This window comes from Alternaria novae-zelandiae (assembly GCF_023758075.1).
Source record: "Alternaria novae-zelandiae strain BMP 2774 chromosome Unknown scaffold_5, whole genome shotgun sequence".
Classification (NCBI taxonomy): Eukaryota; Fungi; Ascomycota; class Dothideomycetes; order Pleosporales; family Pleosporaceae; genus Alternaria; species Alternaria novae-zelandiae.
Window position 1 is genome coordinate 821,209 of NW_026056965.1, and position 17,411 is coordinate 838,619.

General features: G+C 53.9%; 7 protein-coding genes across 7 annotated transcripts; 3 read left to right on the forward strand and 4 right to left on the reverse strand.

Moving 5' to 3' along the window:
• Positions 1–526: 526 nt before the first annotated feature.
• J4E88_003306 (uncharacterized protein) lies at positions 527–1,387 on the forward strand (the record flags this gene model as incomplete). The annotated part of the gene is made up of 1 exon (XM_049396959.1): positions 527–1,387. One exon carries the CDS (start codon positions 527–529, stop codon positions 1,385–1,387), a length of 861 nt encoding a protein of 286 aa, XP_049257301.1.
• Positions 1,388–3,701: 2,314 nt separating this feature from the next.
• Positions 3,702–4,367, reverse strand: J4E88_003307 (uncharacterized protein; the record flags this gene model as incomplete). Its single annotated transcript, XM_049396960.1, has 1 exon — positions 3,702–4,367. The coding sequence occupies one exon, from the start codon at positions 4,365–4,367 to the stop codon at positions 3,702–3,704; it is 666 nt and encodes a 221-aa protein (XP_049257302.1).
• A 793-nt stretch (positions 4,368–5,160) lies between these two features.
• Positions 5,161–6,483, forward strand: J4E88_003308 (uncharacterized protein; the record flags this gene model as incomplete). Its single annotated transcript, XM_049396961.1, has 2 exons — positions 5,161–5,755; positions 5,807–6,483. The coding sequence occupies 2 exons, from the start codon at positions 5,161–5,163 to the stop codon at positions 6,481–6,483; spliced, it is 1,272 nt and encodes a 423-aa protein (XP_049257303.1).
• A 678-nt stretch (positions 6,484–7,161) lies between these two features.
• J4E88_003309 (uncharacterized protein) lies at positions 7,162–8,050 on the reverse strand (the record flags this gene model as incomplete). The annotated part of the gene is made up of 3 exons (XM_049396962.1): positions 7,162–7,561; positions 7,639–7,744; positions 8,011–8,050. 3 exons carry the CDS (start codon positions 8,048–8,050, stop codon positions 7,162–7,164), a joined length of 546 nt encoding a protein of 181 aa, XP_049257304.1.
• Positions 8,051–8,526: 476 nt separating this feature from the next.
• Positions 8,527–10,134, reverse strand: J4E88_003310 (uncharacterized protein; the record flags this gene model as incomplete). Its single annotated transcript, XM_049396963.1, has 3 exons — positions 8,527–9,545; positions 9,598–9,710; positions 9,761–10,134. 3 exons carry the CDS (start codon positions 10,132–10,134, stop codon positions 8,527–8,529), a joined length of 1,506 nt encoding a protein of 501 aa, XP_049257305.1.
• Positions 10,135–12,294: 2,160 nt separating this feature from the next.
• On the reverse strand, positions 12,295–15,361 carry J4E88_003311 (uncharacterized protein; the record flags this gene model as incomplete). The annotated part of the gene is made up of 3 exons (XM_049396964.1): positions 12,295–13,419; positions 13,472–14,698; positions 14,756–15,361. 3 exons carry the CDS (start codon positions 15,359–15,361, stop codon positions 12,295–12,297), a joined length of 2,958 nt encoding a protein of 985 aa, XP_049257306.1.
• A 640-nt stretch (positions 15,362–16,001) lies between these two features.
• Positions 16,002–17,406, forward strand: BAT2 (branched-chain-amino-acid transaminase bat2; the record flags this gene model as incomplete). The annotated part of the gene is made up of 4 exons (XM_049396965.1): positions 16,002–16,245; positions 16,293–16,590; positions 16,643–17,341; positions 17,391–17,406. 4 exons carry the CDS (start codon positions 16,002–16,004, stop codon positions 17,404–17,406), a joined length of 1,257 nt encoding a protein of 418 aa, XP_049257307.1.
• Positions 17,407–17,411: the final 5 nt, after the last annotated feature.

Sequence of the window (17,411 nt, forward strand, 5' to 3'; positions counted from 1 at the left end):
TGCATCTCATGTGCGCACACGATACCCCGCATTTGATAAGTTGATAGTAAGCTGTTCGAGAATAACAACGTCTCTCAAAGCTGGAATGGTAGCAGTACCGTCTAAGTCACCAATATTAGTGGGTATCGGATTTCACCACGAGCGCTCTCCGAACGTACAATGTAGAAACCCTTGGATTCAAAGTCCATTAGTATGCTGAATATCACCTAGTTCAGATAGTTCACTTGACGCTTTTGTAGCCCTCGAACGCACCTCACACAAGCATAGAAATAAACAGGTTTGCAGACTACATTAATATGAAACCTTGGAACCCTTCAAAGTAGGTAAGCTAGCGTCAATGTAGCCTCCAGGGTGTCTAGTATTTTCCTAGGTTGACGTGGATGGCTGAAGGTGAGTGCGCGGGTCTTCGTTCGCTTCGGCAGGGACCCAGGTAATTTCATACTCACACGTTACAAGGCGCCGCGCCCAACTCAGACAGTAGCCAGACTCTTTCCTCCCGATATACTCATAGCTACGACTAGCTACAATGGCGCGAGGCCCCTCCACCCGTGCCTTGAAACAGCGAAAGCGCTCCGCGCCCAAGCCGTATGAAGACAGAGGCCAGATCGCCGCCTCTCTCGGATACTCCTACACTGACGCCGCTTTTGACAAGTGGCGAGACTCATCGCTCGTCAAACCGTGGTGGGAAGTCTTCGTCAGCAAGTTTCTGAAGACAGATCTCTACAAGCCTGATAATAGCGTTCCCAACTTTGACGATCTCTATGCACGCATCCGGGACGATGAGTGGCGCGGCCGCATAGGATCCCTTGGGCAGACGCATTTTCCGAGATACCACAACAAGACGGACTGGTATTCGTGGTTGTTACACAGAATTGTCGTGGAGAACACTGGTGACCGCAAGGGGTGTTTCTACTATTGGGGAAGAGAAGACGTGGAAACCGTATTCCGGACAGCTTACCACTACATCCTGTTTGCGAAATGGGAGCGGGCAACAGCACTCACGAGATCGAAATCCACGAGATCACCAAAGACGAACCCAAAGGCGACTACTGCACGTAATCCGGCGCCTTCATCAGACGACTCGGATGCTGAAGCGCGCGAACCAACACTAGGGCTTGCGTACGTGCGGTGGACTGAAGGTCGACCTTTGGGCGCGCTTACAGCGATTGAGATCGAATCGTTTCGTAGCTATAGCTTGGAGGGCTTCCTGGAAGAGATCAACCAGCGTTTTGGGCTCAGTCACCGCAAACAGCGTTGTAAGGCGCTAGTAGCTGAGGACAACCAAGCATGCCCGGCAAAGTATGAGGTGGTAGTCTTCACATTGGAGACTGAGGATATCGAGGTTCCGGAGGAGAAGCTCAGCGACGATGACAGAGTGTTCCGATAGGACGATTACATATCGGACAAGGTATCGCTTCCATGGAGGTGAGGAGTTGTTAGACCAGGGGGAACTTGTACCTTATACTGGGAAACAAAACGAACAGGTGCTCTGAAGTCTACATTGCTCTGAGGACCTGAGTTTGTAAAATACGGAGGTGATGTAGACGTCTCGGTTAGAAGAAAAATCTCGCCTTTCCTCCTCCGAATAGGGTGCTCCCCATATTGAGACAACACGTACTTCTCGTGCTTTAGCACACTAACCTTCTGTACCAACGACCCCCTAATGCAGAACCATCCCCTTGCATACCCGTCACGGCCCGCAGTCTTGGCTACAATCAACACTCTTCTTCTCTTTCCCAACATGGTAGCAAAACAGATCTAGAACATAGGAGTAGCGCGGTGTTCCAATACAACAACCAAATATCGTATGAGGTTTGCTTCCGCGGAGGCAGGGGTAGTGCTAGATTAGGGAGAAAGTGCGAACCTCGGAAGAAGTGCGAAGGAGTGCGATAAAAAGTGCGAGGAAGTGCGAAGGAATGCGACAAAAAGTGTGAAGTGCGACTGTGTTCTACGGTGGGGTATCAGAAGTTACCTCTTTGGGGGAATTCGGGATGGGAATCTGAGAATTCGGTACTGATGATGATGGATGATATGGCGAACCGAGTTTGGCATGGAGGAAACGGGGCTCTGACACAGAGATGTACGCGAGACACTCCGAACAGGGTAATGCATAGTGCATATCGGAAAGGGCCCGCTATGATAGCCGTTTGAACCGGGAGTCGCAGGTCTTCGGTGCAAAGACGTGGTACAGGAAGGCGAAGAGAGCAGTTCTGGACGGGAAGAGAAGGGTCAAGCCGCATACGCATATGCAGACATTACCGATGAACCAACATCCCAATCCCACCCAAAGAAAAGAAGAAAAGAAAGCAGATACTTTACCTTTGCCTCTCCCATCCTCGACAAATCTCTTCACGCAAACCCACACGTCTCGCGCCCATTCGCCCCCCAAACCCCTCTCTCCATCCACCCATCACCTTAACTCACCGAAGGATTCACTTAATGCCCCCGAGAAGCACCGCAATTGACCGACTAGAATCAACACTTTTTGGCCTTTCCTTCCCCATGCAGGCAGCCTTATAGCAGATTTGACCGAAAAGGGTGGCAGGTGGAGACCGTGGAGGTGAAGTGGCAACAAAGGGAACGATTGTGGCGAAGACGCCAAGCCAACGTTGAAACCAAGGGAGCGATCCGAGAGGAGGATAGGGTAGGGTGTTCGGGTAAGAGCAGACGCCCCACTTTGCTGCGAAAATTATGGGAATGCCGATGCCTTGCCGAGCATGGCCGTGTTCCCCGGTCCAAACAAAAGGCGGCACAGACGCGGGTTTTTGTGGGAATAAAGCGGAAATGGCAAATGGTCAAGGGGCATCAGTGCGTCTTGGTGAGAATAATAAGTCCGAAGAAGAGCGACTGGAATCCATGGTTTTTGCGTTTTGTTGCCTCTTGGAGTAACAGATGGGGCCGTTATGACGTTGTCCTCGGTGCGCTTGGTGTTGCGGATGGGTTATGCTTGTACCCGATGGTGTGGTTTTGCGTGTGGATAAGACTATTACCGTCGTGAACGGCCCTTTCACGCTCGCACGTCGGATTACGCGAGTATGTGTAAGCAGTGCCTTCCTCCGATCTCTCACAGATGCTTCAGATCGCACCCATTGTCCTCAATCCAGAGATCGCCGATGTCGCCGGCTGGAATCCACGCATAAGAGCGAGGTTGCCTAACGCAGACGGACCGGATGGGTGTACCAAGGTCGGTGCATTTGACCGAACCGCTGTATGAAAAGAGACATACTCCGAGTAGGCTTACAAAATCCTGATTCTGCCGCAATCAACGGTGGAATGGAAGTTGCTGCATTGGGTAAGTGGATATTCTTGCAATCGAGATTTGAGGATCGAGATTTTGAATAGTGATCAAGTGACGGAGGGAAAGAAGAGAAGATGCAGATTGGGACGGTGCAATGTGGGGACCATGAGATGTACATTTTGTAGATCATCTATGGGAGGCAGTTTGGGTATTCAATTGCCCTCTGCATATGCTGAAAGTATACCACCGTTGGGTTATGCCAGGCTCTGAAAGAGCAAGGCAACTTCAAGCATACCGTGCTGCAAGCGTGTACACACAGCGTGGGTGCTGAACTGGTTCCAGGGCAAGTCTGGCGAGAATCGGCGCGGAGTGACCTATCTCGTGTTCGACGATGTTATGTGTGGTGTTGCGCGGGTGACGAGTCAACCACATGTGCACCCACTGCACATTATCTCCTGTCTCTTCAATCCACCCTCCGCCTGACACTCCTGTCACCATCAGCACCCATGCCCCCAACAACATCCTGCACCAGCTCCCTCAACTGCGCCTGCACCTCTTCAGAATCGTAGTCTTCCCGCGCCGCGAGCTCCTCAATGCGCCTCCGTATCTCGGGATCCGGCGCATCGACAGCATCTTCTTCCATGGTGCCTACATTGACCTTGACACCATCGGGTAGTGGGGGCGGCGGGTGAACACCCTCAGTCTCAATGACACCCGGTGCAGCTGGCTCGTCGCCGGTGCGTAGACTCCTGAGGTACTGGTACACTTCGTGTGTCTCGCCCTCCTCTTCGCCAATCTTGTCCTCTGCTGTCTGGCCCTCTTGGTTTTGTATCTTTGTGTCTGCGCCTAGTTCTTCAACGAGGCACTTCGCTACTTCGGTCTTTTCGGTCGCGAAGAGGGGTGTCTCGCCGTCCTCGTCGGTGATGTTGACGTCGGCATTGTATTTTTGGACCAGGTCGCGCAGCACGGCGAGTTGGTTGTAGGAGGCTGCGGCGTGGACTAGCGAGTAGCCGTGTGCATCGCGGGCAGAGGCCAAGTGTGGGTGCTGCTCGAGCGAGGAGAGAATGGACTGCGGGCGCGTGTCGATGAGGTTGAGGAGGAGATCGATGGTTGGTGCGGGAAGCGCCATGGTGGGCTGCGCGTGAGGCTGGTCGGAAGTGCCGGGCGTCTGTGTCGGAATCCTCTCGGTATTCTGGGCGTGTTGGGCGATCGTGAGGGCTGCGCATTCGAGTACGCGCAATTCTGGCTGCAAATCTAAAAATGACGTGGTGGGCGGAGATGCGGAGACTTCCCTGTGGCGCTCCCCATCGCGCGCCTAGCTGCCATCCCGGCCCCCAGATCGGCTAACATCTTAACTTTCATCATCGTGCATCTGCGTAATACATGCCAAACTCTATCTAATTACCACCTCCGCACATCTTTAATGTTTATGTGAACATGCTGCGGACCGCGTGGATGAACAGCTGGTGCAAGCCTCGGACACCGAAGTCAGGCCGACGCAATAAGGAAATGTCACTGTATGGGGCGCTCTGGGCGCCAGCTGAGACATCCGGACGATCAAGACCAACGCCCAGCGCCCATCACACACAGCCTCAAACCGTCAGCCTGGGCCTTGGCCATGCTCGCGTGCCCCTTCACCCTTTTGCCCTCCGCTGCCGTGCCTGCCTCGTAATCTTTACACGTCCTAGTTGTTCTTTCTTCTTCTATTCGGTAGGCGCCATACACGTCAACACCGACCGCAGCATACCGTATACCGTATCTTTGTAATACCGTCGCACAGCGTCACCCAACGCTAGACTGTCGCCTTTGTCTTGGCCTTCTCTAGCCGCCTTAATGCGCTTGTCCCTTTGATCTATTGTCTGGACTTGACTTGCATTCTTCTCTTCTCCGTCTGTCGTCATTAGACACCCACTCTCGCAAACATGAGGACCATCAAGGGCGTCGGCGTGCCGTCGGTTCGCCTCGTCCTCTCCTACGTCTTCGACTGGATCGTCATCATCGCCATTGCAGCCATCGCCGGCGGCTGGGAATATGTCGAGCCCTTCCGACGGCCCTTCTCGCCCGTCGACCTCTCGATATCGTACCCGTACCAGACCAGCGAAATGATACCGACATGGCTCCTCGTGGTAGTCTCTCTCATTGCGCCCGCCGCCATCGTCATGATCGTGTGCCTTGTTTGGGTCCCTGGACCAACCGCCGAACGCGGCACACCCAAGTCGCTCATCTGGAGGAGGAAGCTCTGGGAATGGAACACCGGTTGGATGGGCCTTGCGCTCTCGCTCGCGACTGCGTTCCTCATCACACAGGGCATGAAGAACCTCTTCGGAAAGCCGCGACCTGATCTTCTGTCAAGATGTGACCCAGACCTGAGACGCATCCGGGACTTCGCTGTCAACCCTGTTGTTGATGAGGAATTCAATCCAGCTTGGGTACTCGTCACCTCAGGAATCTGCCGGAACACCGACAACGACATTCTCAAAGACGGCTTCAAGTCCTTCCCCAGCGGTCACTCCAGCTGTAAGCCCTCTCCCCCCATCCTCTGCAAGCCACCCACTAACCCACCACCAGTCTCCTGGGCCGGCCTCCTCTACCTAACCCTCTTCCTCGCCTCCAAATTCTCCGTCGCAATCCCCTTCCTCCCCCACCGCCCCTTCTCCACAAACCCCGCCCACACCTCCGCCATCTCCCCCTCCAACCTCAAGAAACAAGCCACCCTCCCCATCCACAAACAAGACTCGTCCCTCTCCTCCCCAACCTCCTACAACGACGACGCCGTAGTACCCATCCGCTACCAAAACGCCGCTCCACCCGTTTACACCTTAGTCCTCATCTTGGTCCCCATCTGCGCCGCCATCTACATAACAAGCACCCGCTTTACCGATTTCCGCCATTTCGGGTTTGATATGTTGTTTGGTACGCTGATTGGTGTGACGTGTGCTTGGTTTTCGTTCCGCTGGTATCATTTGCCCATTACACGGGGTGCGGGATGGGCATGGGGACCGAGGAGCTACGATCGCGCCTGGGGAATTGGTGTCGGTAGGGGCAGCTACGTTGGAACGGAGGGCTGGAGCAGGAATGGAGGCAGTGAGACTGCGCTCAGGAGACGCGCGGATGCCCAGGGTACTGCGAACGGGCATAGTGTGGATGAGAGTGAGTTGGGTGTGCTGAATCGTAATGGCGCGCCGCATGCTGGGAACCCGCCGAGTTCTATGCACTCGAGAGTTGGTACCGCGCAGGAGGTTTGATTTTTCTTTCTTTTAATACCACGTAATGGATTGGGAAGCATGGCGTTTGGTGGATTGCTTGTCTTGGACAAATAAGGAAAGAGGTGGTTATAAGAGGTGTTGTATACCAGGCTGGCTACTTTGCACATATTAGAGTGCACACTCAAAGAATTGAGAAGTTTAATTCATTGATCTAGATATCGTTATGGTGATGAACTCGCTGTTCACTATATGGTGTATTACCCGAACTGCAAGGGAGAGCCGTGCCGCCACGTGCTCGAGGCGACAGCCTGTGTGGATCGGATTGCAGATGAGATGGAATCGAATGAATAGACAACCAATTAGACCGGAAATAAGAACTGAGACGCGAGCTGATTGCACGAGATACTGTACCTACTAGTAGAAGATGAAAGTAAAAGTCGCTTGGGGTGTTGTCGCTTTGGGCTATCATGTCATGTCAAATCAACTGTACTTTTGTATGCTGCTACGTATACCTCTCCGCCCATTGGCAGTTGAATACCCTCTGCTCCACTGTCTTGTTGAAAAGACGAGCTGCCTCACCTTCTTCTCCTCTGCTATCCACGCGTGTACGGATAGAGACAGAATGCGCTCTCATGTGCTTCGGCGAAGCCATGCGGAGAGCACATTCATCGCACACCATCCTGTTGTATCGGGTGGGCCATTGTAGACACTCATCATCTACAAGCCCTTCTTTCCCTTGGCCCTCTCTTCCTCGCGCTTCTGGTAGATCATGCCCGTGAATGGGTCCTCCCATCTGCACGCAATCGAGTATGCAGTGTGGACGATCGCGGTAAGGAATATACCGGCTGGCTTTCCGTACCAGATCGCTGTGGCCAAGAAGGACATGGCTGAGCCGTGGTACATGGGCGAACTGGAGACGTTGAAGGGGAAGGTTGTCACGGGCTCGTCCATGAGGATGCCGAAGTAGTCTCCAAGGTAGGTTCCGGTGACACCGAGTGCCCACATAGAGGTCAGGACGAGGGTGTTTCCCATGGCGAAGAGGGGGATCGCGGAGTACTTGATGGCGGGGGCTAGGAGGGTTGGGTGCGTGGGTTGATCGGCGAGAGCTTCATTGTAGCTGTGGACAAGCAGTCAGTATATCGATTTGCACCAGTAGAGCTCCGTGTCTGATAATAGTGGGAGCCTTATACGTACAGGTAGTCTCGGAAGATACCCAGCGAGAAGATGGTCACGGCGAGCGCATAGCATCCAAGGCGAGGGTTACCACCGAAGAGCTTCGTGATGACTTTGTTGTGATATTCTGGACTTTGTTAGTCTTCTTTGATTCCATCTTCTGCTCTACGACGCCCAGAAGCCTCCCGAGGCTCGGCTACAGCCGTAAAAAGCAATGACGACGTTGTGTACCTTGCTGCGCAGCGATGCTAAAGCTCCGTTAGTATATGTAAATGAGGACGAGTGGTTATACTTACTTCCAAAACGTAGGGTTGAACACAATGCTCGCCGCAGACACTGCCACATGTTAGCTGTCGCATCCGCGGCTGCGGGGATCTGGATGTTGGCACTTACCCCACAAGCTGGGCTTGCTGAAGTCAATATACGAGGTCATTGTCGTGAGAGAGTTCCGGTAAGCTACAAAGCATCAAATTGCGACAGCAGTCAATGTAGGAGCGTGAGTTCCAACATGCGAAAGCTGTGGGGGGATGCCTAGGTGTTGACAGCTTGCCCGGCAGATGAACATGTGGAGCTATGACGTCTCGCTAATCCGCATGTTCAGCAATCGCGGAAAGAGCGCCTCACGCATTCTCGGCTAACGGCAATGTGTTCGTGTACGATTGTGTTATTTTAGTTTTTATTCATGACACAGCTCTGATCTCTATCATGATGCGTTCGTGTTCTGCAGCCTTTACTGCGGGGTATACCATGTCTCTTAATGATGAGAAATTCAAAGAACGCCCTAATTAACCGTGTATTTCCGACCAGGTTCAACAGGCCCAGCAAATTCGCTGTTATCCATCACAGCTACAATCCTTCTGAATCCTACGCGGTGGCGTAGTGACCAACAACCTCCGATGGCCTCAACGTCTACAAACCGTTGTCGGAGCACGTGAAAGGTCCACCAAAACCATCGGCCTTGTAGCCGTCAATAATAGACTGGACAGTTGCGTATGTGCCCGCAGTCAGGAACAACAGGCCGATGAGGCAAAGTGCGACATTGAAGAAGAACCCGGCATATCCCTTCCAACCGCGGACCTTCCAGAAGTTTGGTCCGTGAGCCTCTCTGCGGAGACGGAAGTACGCTACGCCCCAGAAGATGAATCCGAAGAACGAGTCGAACAGCGAGCTCATAAGCGAGAGCAGGTCGGAGAAGAACGGAATGACCTCGGCGATGATGAAGGCGAAAACCCAGAGCACAGCGAGGATTGCGATCCACGTGAGCCATCCGGCCATGGTGTGACCAGTCCTGTGTCGGGACTGAGAACCGTAGATGCGGAACAGAACAAAGCGAGCTGTTACGGAGGCATACAAAACACCGAGGAAGATGATTGTAGGCACCATAAAGGTAAAGGATACCTTCTTGTAAACCTCGTTGGAAATGGAGCCGAACGCCGGGGAAGTCATGTAGTTGGTACCGGTGTAACCGTACACAACACCTCCAACGAGACTGAAGACGAGAACCTCGCAGATGGTGACGGCCCAGAGCGCCTTGGGAAAGTCCTTGGGTTCCTTCATCTCGGCGATGAAACTGGGGAGGGTGATTTGGCCAATGAAGGTATAGCTAATGTTCATGAAAGCACTCATGCCCATGACGAAAGTGGTTCCAGCTGGGGGTATAGCGTAGACCTTGAGAGGATCAGCGGGGTCATAGCCTGCGGGCTTTCCGTCAACACCGGAGAACGCTGCCGCGAGGATGACGGAGATGAAAGTGAATCCTGCAGAGGCAGTCGCCAGCGTAGCGAGGGTGCTGAAAGTTCGCGGAAGCGAAGCCGCAAACGAGATAATGGCAGTGATCGCAGCGAAGGCGATAGTGCAGGTACCGTGTCCAGTGATAGTGTTCCACCATTTGGCTCCGACAAGGCAGTGCAGACCCATGATGAAGACATCTAGGGAAAAGTTAGTACTGGTTGCTGCATGTTGACAGGGATGGTCGCTTACTGTTCAGGACAAACATGACTGCTGTGGCGTAAAAGGCCCATTTCTTGTTCCAGAAGAGCATCTGACCAATATCACAGACGTCCCGAATCTGGGGATGGCGCATGCAGAATTCCCTAGATCGTGTAAGTATGGCGTTTGCGGATGGGAGGTTGAGTGCGCATACCAGGTGGTCAGGGACGTGTACAGGACGAGACCGGCAATGACGAAAGTCAAGATCAAGCCTGGAACGAGACCGAGGATCGAGTAGGACCAGGGGAAAGACATGATAGCCAGGCAAATGTACTCGGAGAACAACAGAGCCGCGGTCTTGGGCCAGCTGCAAGTACGGTACTTGATGGCATTGTTGGCTTCCAATTCGATCTGCCTGCCGATGGTGATGCTAGCGTCAGAGTCGGCGTCGGTGGATGTAGGTAGGATTCCTCCTTGGGCTTCGGCGTCGTAACCCTTCTCTTTCTCGAAGGCGACCTTTTCATTGCTGCTTTGGCTGTTGTTGTCGGCGGGCGAGGCCTTGCCGCCGAAGAGAGACTTCAACGCCATTTTACGCAACGGATACACCTCTTGTAAGGAGTGTAGTAGGAAGAACGACGGTTAGCCGCTTCTTGGAGCATTAATTGCGTGTTCAAAATCCGGGCAGGGGAGTGTCGGACTGGGTTGGGTAAACGATGGAGAGGCGGCAGGAAGATCGTTAAATATGCGCGGGGGCAAGGTGATAGCGGGTGCAGGGAGTTGAGCAGTGGAGGAGCGTAAGCTAGGGTGCTGGGATGGCTAGTCCAAAACTTGCGGGGGCAGAGGAGAGTTCGGTGAAGGCGAACAGGGAAGGCGCAAGAGTGGGGACTGCTTTTGCCTGGTGGCGCCTACCGAGTTTGAGCGCGCCTATGAAGACTCGCACAAACACCAGCCGTTCGCCGCGCTATGACCGCTGCGCTCTCATCTTTTCCCGCCCTCACGCTATGAAATCTCAGTGAAATCCTCTGCCCTGGCGCCGCGAGTGCCGCTTCGTGTGCTTTAATCGCATTAGTCGATTAGTACCGGGCGAGCGTGACGTCCGACGCATCGCTACCGCTTCAACGGCACAGATCTGCCATTTCACTGTCGCGCACGTGGAGAGTCTGGCCATGCACCAGGTCGTTTGTCGAAGACTCATTACGTCAATCGTCAAATCCTCGAGATAGCCAGACCGGTGGCGCTGTTGCGATGCCGCATTCCTGCGTATCTGTCACACCCTCTTCATATCGGCACACCGTTGTACTGGCTCAAAAGTCAGGTTCCCAGGCTTGACATCACTGTGGCGCCCGCTAAGCTCCATTGCTAAGCTCAATCCCACCACCGGTAAGCCTGGCTTGGCTTGCTTAGCTTACGCCATAACGCGGGCGAAATACCACCTCCAAGCCTCGCCAATGCACAGCACCCAGCATCTGATCCTTCCGATTTTGCTTATCTCGACTGGCCACACAAACGCCGTGTCGCGTGCAAAATCTGGGCCTCTCTCGGAAGTTCAAGCCGTCTAATCGGATTTAACTCAATATCGCGAGGGAAACGGCAAGGACCACAGTGTCGGCCACGTTGTAGGGGTAGTTGACCTGCAGGGTACGGATCCGCTATCTAGACAGCCGTGGACGCACCCGACTATCGTACTTCGAAACAACGCCCTGCAGCATCGTACATCTTGACGCAGAATTTGCCAGACGGCTGGCCTTACGATTATGTAGCGAAAGCGAAAGCGCACGCAAGATTGCGTGATCGTCCATATTGTTGTCCTGGGCGCTGCATGGCTTATGCGCATTGCTGATCTCAACTTGGCGGTTGTAGAGGGAGCCCTGTCTCGTGCGCGTTCACAGTCACGTACACTACAGGTACAGACCGGAAGGCTGCGCTCGGGAGAGATGAGGGAGCGACGTGATAGAGACCCCAGATTCTGTGAAACTATGAAAATTGATCCGTGTATCACTTCCCCAAGAGGTGCTCGAGTCCATATAGCAAACGAATACTCAATCGACAAACTAACGAAAGCTCGCTCCACGGGTGCGAGCAACCAACTCTGTCTATTCACAACACAGTCGTATTCGCAGTCGCTCGTTCTTGCGGGAGCGCCCATAACGGGACACAGATCCAACGACAAACCCGAGAACGCTTCCAAGGTTGCGTCGTATCGTCCAAGGACAAAGATAGCTCGGTGATTCTCGCAACACAACTCCTCTGCAGCATATTCACCCGTCAAAAACTAATATCTGCCCCGAAGTAACCCAAGCGCTTAATCAAAGAACCGTCGACGGCTCATTCCGTAGTACCCTATTAGCCAAGCGATGATGACGCGTAACGCCGTTGAAACGCCACTGGCACGTGGTTCTTGAGATAGTCGTTGGAGCCGTCCAGGCGTAGTCGTGGGTAGGGCATGGGCTAGATACGTGGAGAAAGGGCTGTCGTGTCTAGAGTATGAGTAGCCACCACGCGGTCTCAGACTAAGAAACCGGGCGTCACGCGAAAATGGGCATGTTTTTCTGAGTGTGTCTCGTACATGGCAGTTGGAGGTGTACAGCGGCCTGATATCCGTCTGTTCAATACGTTCTAGTGGATACTTTGTATCACTTGTACCATCTCTCGCATGATCTACCACGCCCCAGAAATCAGACGCCCGCTAATACGCCACAAAAGACCACTCTTCCCCTCCGTACATCCACGTGCACATCTACAATCCTCTCAGATCAAACTATCCCCTCCACTCCCCCAGTTCATCTGTTGCTGATTCTGCTGATTCTGCTGCTGCTGCTGCTGCTGCTGCTGTTGTTGACTCTGCGTCTGCGCCCTCAAACTCGCCATACTATTCATCCCCATGCCCATCCCACCTCCTGCACTCGCCGTCCGACCCCCCATCGGCGGCGGCGCAATACTAAAAGACCCCGTACCCGCTGGCTTAGCCGGTGGGGGTGCAATGCTAAACGACGAGTAAGGAGATTGCGTGCGTGACTGTGCGGGCGGTGGAGCTATAGAAGGGAAACTCGATAGCGAATTCGTTGTGTTTGCGTTGTTGCCCCAGGTATTTGAGGATGACATTGTGGTGCCGCCGCTTGCTTTGCTCCAGTCGATGCCTCCGCTCTGTGTGGGGTTTGTGTAGGAGGGTGTTGTGGTTGTAGGGGATACCATGTTGTGCATGCTCATAGCCGGTCGGATTGCCTGTTGTTGTGGTTGAGCGAAGGAAGAGCTTCCGATGCCTGGGTTTGCCGCGCTAAGAGCGGGAAACGAGGAGTTGAGCGTGTTTAATGTGTTGTCTGGAGTGATGGCCCTGCCCTGTGGTTTCGGGGCGCCGAGATTGGTGTTTGGTGGTGGTGAGACGGGAGGCGTGGACCACGAGAAGGTCGGAGCTGGAGATGCGTTGTTGGATCTGGTTCGGTTGGTGGATGGGCGCGAGGGGAGGATGGTGGAGGATGCAGCTGATGCGGAGGCGTTTGCCCATGGGTCTCCACCTAGCATGTCTGTGCCACCCGATGACCCTTGTTGTCCTCCTCGTACAAGCGCTTCGAAATCCGTGTCTCCATTGCCATTGCTAGTATCGAAGCCGTTAGTCGCCGATGGTCCGCCAAAAGACATGAACTCGTTGCGTGTAGTTGCTGTGGACCCGTTCGCGCCGAGCTCTTGCAGTTTGCGCGTTTGTTCGTTTTCGACACGAGCGGACGTCGTCTTGATGAGGTTCATATACGCTTGGAATTGCTGCAGATTGAGCAGCGGTCCTAAACTGAATGACCATAAGATGGGGAGTACATCCATAGCGAGGAAGTCACTGTCAACTTGGTGGCTGATAGCCTTGAAGACGTCGAGTGCTGCCATCTGTCAATGTGTTAGCATGTTGTTTAGGGCCTGTTCGTTTGTATTGACATACCATAACGGCAGGCTCCTTCGTCTTGATGGCACGCAATAGCGGTACAATCTTCTCTTGAATGGTATACTTGTCGAGAATTGAGACATTCGAGCTCTTCGCCTTGGGTGCTGCTACCACTCCAGTAAGGCCATCACTTTGAAAGTCGTCTTGCTGATCGTTTCCTCCACCACAGAGTGTCTTGAAAGCCTCTAGCCCGCGAATCTTGATACCCATACTGCTGGTCTTTGCAAAGATGCTGGCAATCACAGGGAACAGCTCGTTCTTGACAGTTGAAAAGTCTAGTATCGGCAAAACGATGGGCAGCGTACGCAGAGCTGCATCGACTAGCGAATGAGTAGGCGATTCGAGCGCATGGTTAATAATGGGAAGAATATCGTCTTTGAACTCCTTGCCGCTCGAGTTGTCAGCAGCGATCTGCATGTTTTCAAGGAGCACCATGAGGCCAGCTTCTTTCAGGCTGTCCCTCTCCTGAGCTGGGGCTTTCGGGTTCGCAGCCGGGGCACTCAAGAAAGTCTCGCGCAGCTTGGGTATCACCTTCTCGGTAAATGCTCGCTTGCCAGATGGAAGCATAGTAATGATCTTGAAGACGTTTTGAAGTATCAGAGTGAGAAGCTCCCGATCCTTCATCTCTTCGAGTAGAGCAGGCAGTATCTTCTTGTCAAGTACCGACTTGGGAAACTGGTTCAAGATACGCGGCAGACCACGCATGAACTGTGACTTCTCATTGGGTGTCTTCCCAGGAAGTCCGTCAAGGAAGCGTATTGTGGACACTAGGATGTTGTCGAAGTACTGTGCTTGTTGAAACTCTCGTGCATCCATGCGCGACGCCGGCCGCCGTGTTATCAAGCGATCTAGAACGCCGTTGACGACATCTCGCGGTAACGGTTGCGAAGACATGAAGTTGTTCGTCTTGCTTGGAACAGAAGAAGACGAAGAAAACGCCCGCTTGTAGGAGGAGGAACTACCATTGAAGTCCAACGGACTCTTGTGCGGCGAGTTGTACAGTGCAATTATGAGCATGCCCAGACTGAACATGTCTGCCGCAGGAGTTATGTTGTTGTCCATGACGAAGTCGGGCGAAGAGTAGTCTATGTTCAGTTGAACGTGTCGTGGCAGGCGAGCGTCGTAGTTGAGGACTTCTGAGAGCGAGATGGGCGTAACGGAGGTGGGCTTCGTCGAGTTCTCTGGAGGTGTTGAGAAACCAAGACCTGAGATTTTCCAATCAGACTGTCACGGTGATCAGCAAAGTGTTGGTAAAGATTGAGTAGCATTGTGGCTACCTACTTTAGCGTTGATGAAGATGGCGTCTGGGGTCAAATTCGCATGCACCAGTCCAGCACTCTCGTGCAGAAACTCCAAGCCCTTTGCGATTTGTAACAGCCCTTTCTGTATCTCGAGCTCGTCGATTTCGAGCTCGCGTCTTCGCTTCTGGCCATCGGCTTCTTCGATAACGTATCGGCTGCGGCGTCCACCAACACCGCCTGCCTTCTCCTGCTCGTCTTTTTCTTGCAGCAGGCCAGCGAGCGATGCGGTGACGGGCTCTGTCGCGAACATGAGGCCGCCGCCACGGGTTTCCTCGACTGGCTCAGCCAACTCCAATACGCTTGGGTGCCGTAACCGAGCTAAGGAACTGGCCTCTTTCTTGAGTCTCTCCACGACCTCCTCATGCGCCCGTTTGAGTCCTGAAGCCGCTGAGCGTCCACCGAAGCCTGCGCCAGCTGGTGGTTCCAACGACTTCTTCTCGAACACAAAGACAGATGCCGCCTTCCCCGTCGACTTCTTCTTCGCGTCGTATATCTTCCATGGCCCTGAATACGACGTGGGCTGGGGGCTGAGGGTGTAGTTGCTCGAGATGTTGGAAGTGAAGGACTTTAGGGCGTTGGAAAACATGGTGCTGGTGGTCTATTCGCGCGCGCAGCGATACTGTGGGAGTCGAGCGAGGGCGTCATGGACTGTGATGTTGACGTGGGCGGTGTTGGTATGCGCGTGAGATCTGAGACAGACAGCTGGAACTGCCGAGAGCATCAAGACATTCGGGTCGCTCTTTCCGCAGAAATTCTTGGGAGAATCACCAGGGAGTCGCGCAATGTCTAGACTCGTCGGTACGATGCCGGAGACCCAAAAGTCAATTGATAGACAAAGCCAAGTGTTAGTCCCCCCACGCGAGCTGTGGAGAAGGATCCATGGATGCCAGGGCCGCCTCTAGTCTCCCGCCTTGCATGACGTGAGCGCACGCAGCACACATGGGCAGTGTGGATGCAGCAACGGCCAAGATACCAAGCACGCGAATAACCTCAGATATCCGCGCTGACGATGATTCAGATGTCGTTCGCGCCCTACGATTGCCTGTTCGGTGGCTGGTGCAGTGCGCGATCGGAGGTGACTGTCGCGACTGTGTCGCGAGGTCCGATATCTCCAGGCTGCGGTCAGCTCCGGTCTTGTAGCCCAAAATAATTATTACTCTGGAATCCACCACCTGCACCATCTCTCCTCCCGCCCCACCCTCTCCGCTTGCACTGCATCCCTCATAATGCTTCCGCAGCGGTCTTCACGATTGCTCTCTTGCCTGTCCCGTGGCGCCTTCCGTTCGCCTGTAGCACCGCTCAGCGCGTCGCTGCGATGTCGGACCCAGCGACCCTACAGCATTCACGCTGACAAGTCTGTTGGCGAGAAGATACAGGATATCGACCCGACCAAGCTCTCCATAACCAAGACGACGACGCCAAAAGACCTGCTGCCGCATGAAGAACTTGTCTTTGGCCGCAACTTCTCTGGTAACAGCTCCAATGGCACCAAATTTCACATCTAACACATACTCAAGATCACATGCTGTCGCTCGAATGGACAGCAACAGAAGGATGGCTGCCAGCACGCATTACCCCCTACCAGAACCTCAGTCTCGACCCCGCGACGTGCGTCTTCCACTATGCGTTCGAGTGCTTCGAGGGCATGAAGGCCTACAAGGACAAGAACGGAAACATCAGGCTGTTCAGGCCGGACAAGAACATGGCCAGGTTGAACAAGTCATCGGCGCGAATTGCGTTGCCCACTTTCGACCCCGATGCTTTGATCGAGCTCATTGGCAAGTTTGTGAAGGAGGATGAGCGTTTCGTTCCCGAGTACGTTCAGTCTGAATCCTCTGTTGGCTACAACACACTCTGACCACACCAGTGCGCGAGGCTACTCCCTCTACCTTCGCCCAACGATGATCGGCACTCAGCGCACCCTCGGCGTCGGCCCTCCCGCGTCTGCACTACTCTACGTGATCGCTTCCCCCGTCGGCCCATACTACCCAACCGGATTCAAGGCCATCTCGCTCGAGGCTACAGACTATGCTGTGCGCGCGTGGCCTGGAGGTGTGGGAGACAAGAAGCTTGGTGCCAACTACGCACCTTGCATCGTCCCGCAGATGCAGGCTGCAAGCCGCGGATTCCACCAGAACCTGTGGCTGTTTGGCGAGGAAGAGTTCATCACCGAGGTCGGCACCATGAACCTGTTCGCAGCTATCAAGAACAAGGAGACCGGAAAGCCAGAACTGCTCACTGCGCCTCTTGACGGAACTATTCTTGAGGGAGTAACGCGAGACTCAATCCTCGAGCTTGCGCGGGAACGTCTGGTGCCCAAGGGCTGGACCGTATCGGAGCGCAAGTTCACCATGAAGGAGGTGGCCGACGCTGCCAACGAGGGACGCATGATGGAGATCTTCGGTGCAGGCACTGCTGCCATTGTCGCCCCGGTACGCAAGATCAGCTGGAAGGGACAGCTTGTTGACTGCGGGCTCGAAGACCACGTCGAAGCCGGCCCAATTGCACAGCAGATGAAGGACTGGATGGAGTCCATCCAGTACGGCGACGAGGACCACCCGTGGAGGTATGAGCTTCCCCGTGACCATGCAGATCATTCGCTAACATGACAACAGTTACAAGGTGATATAAGCAAG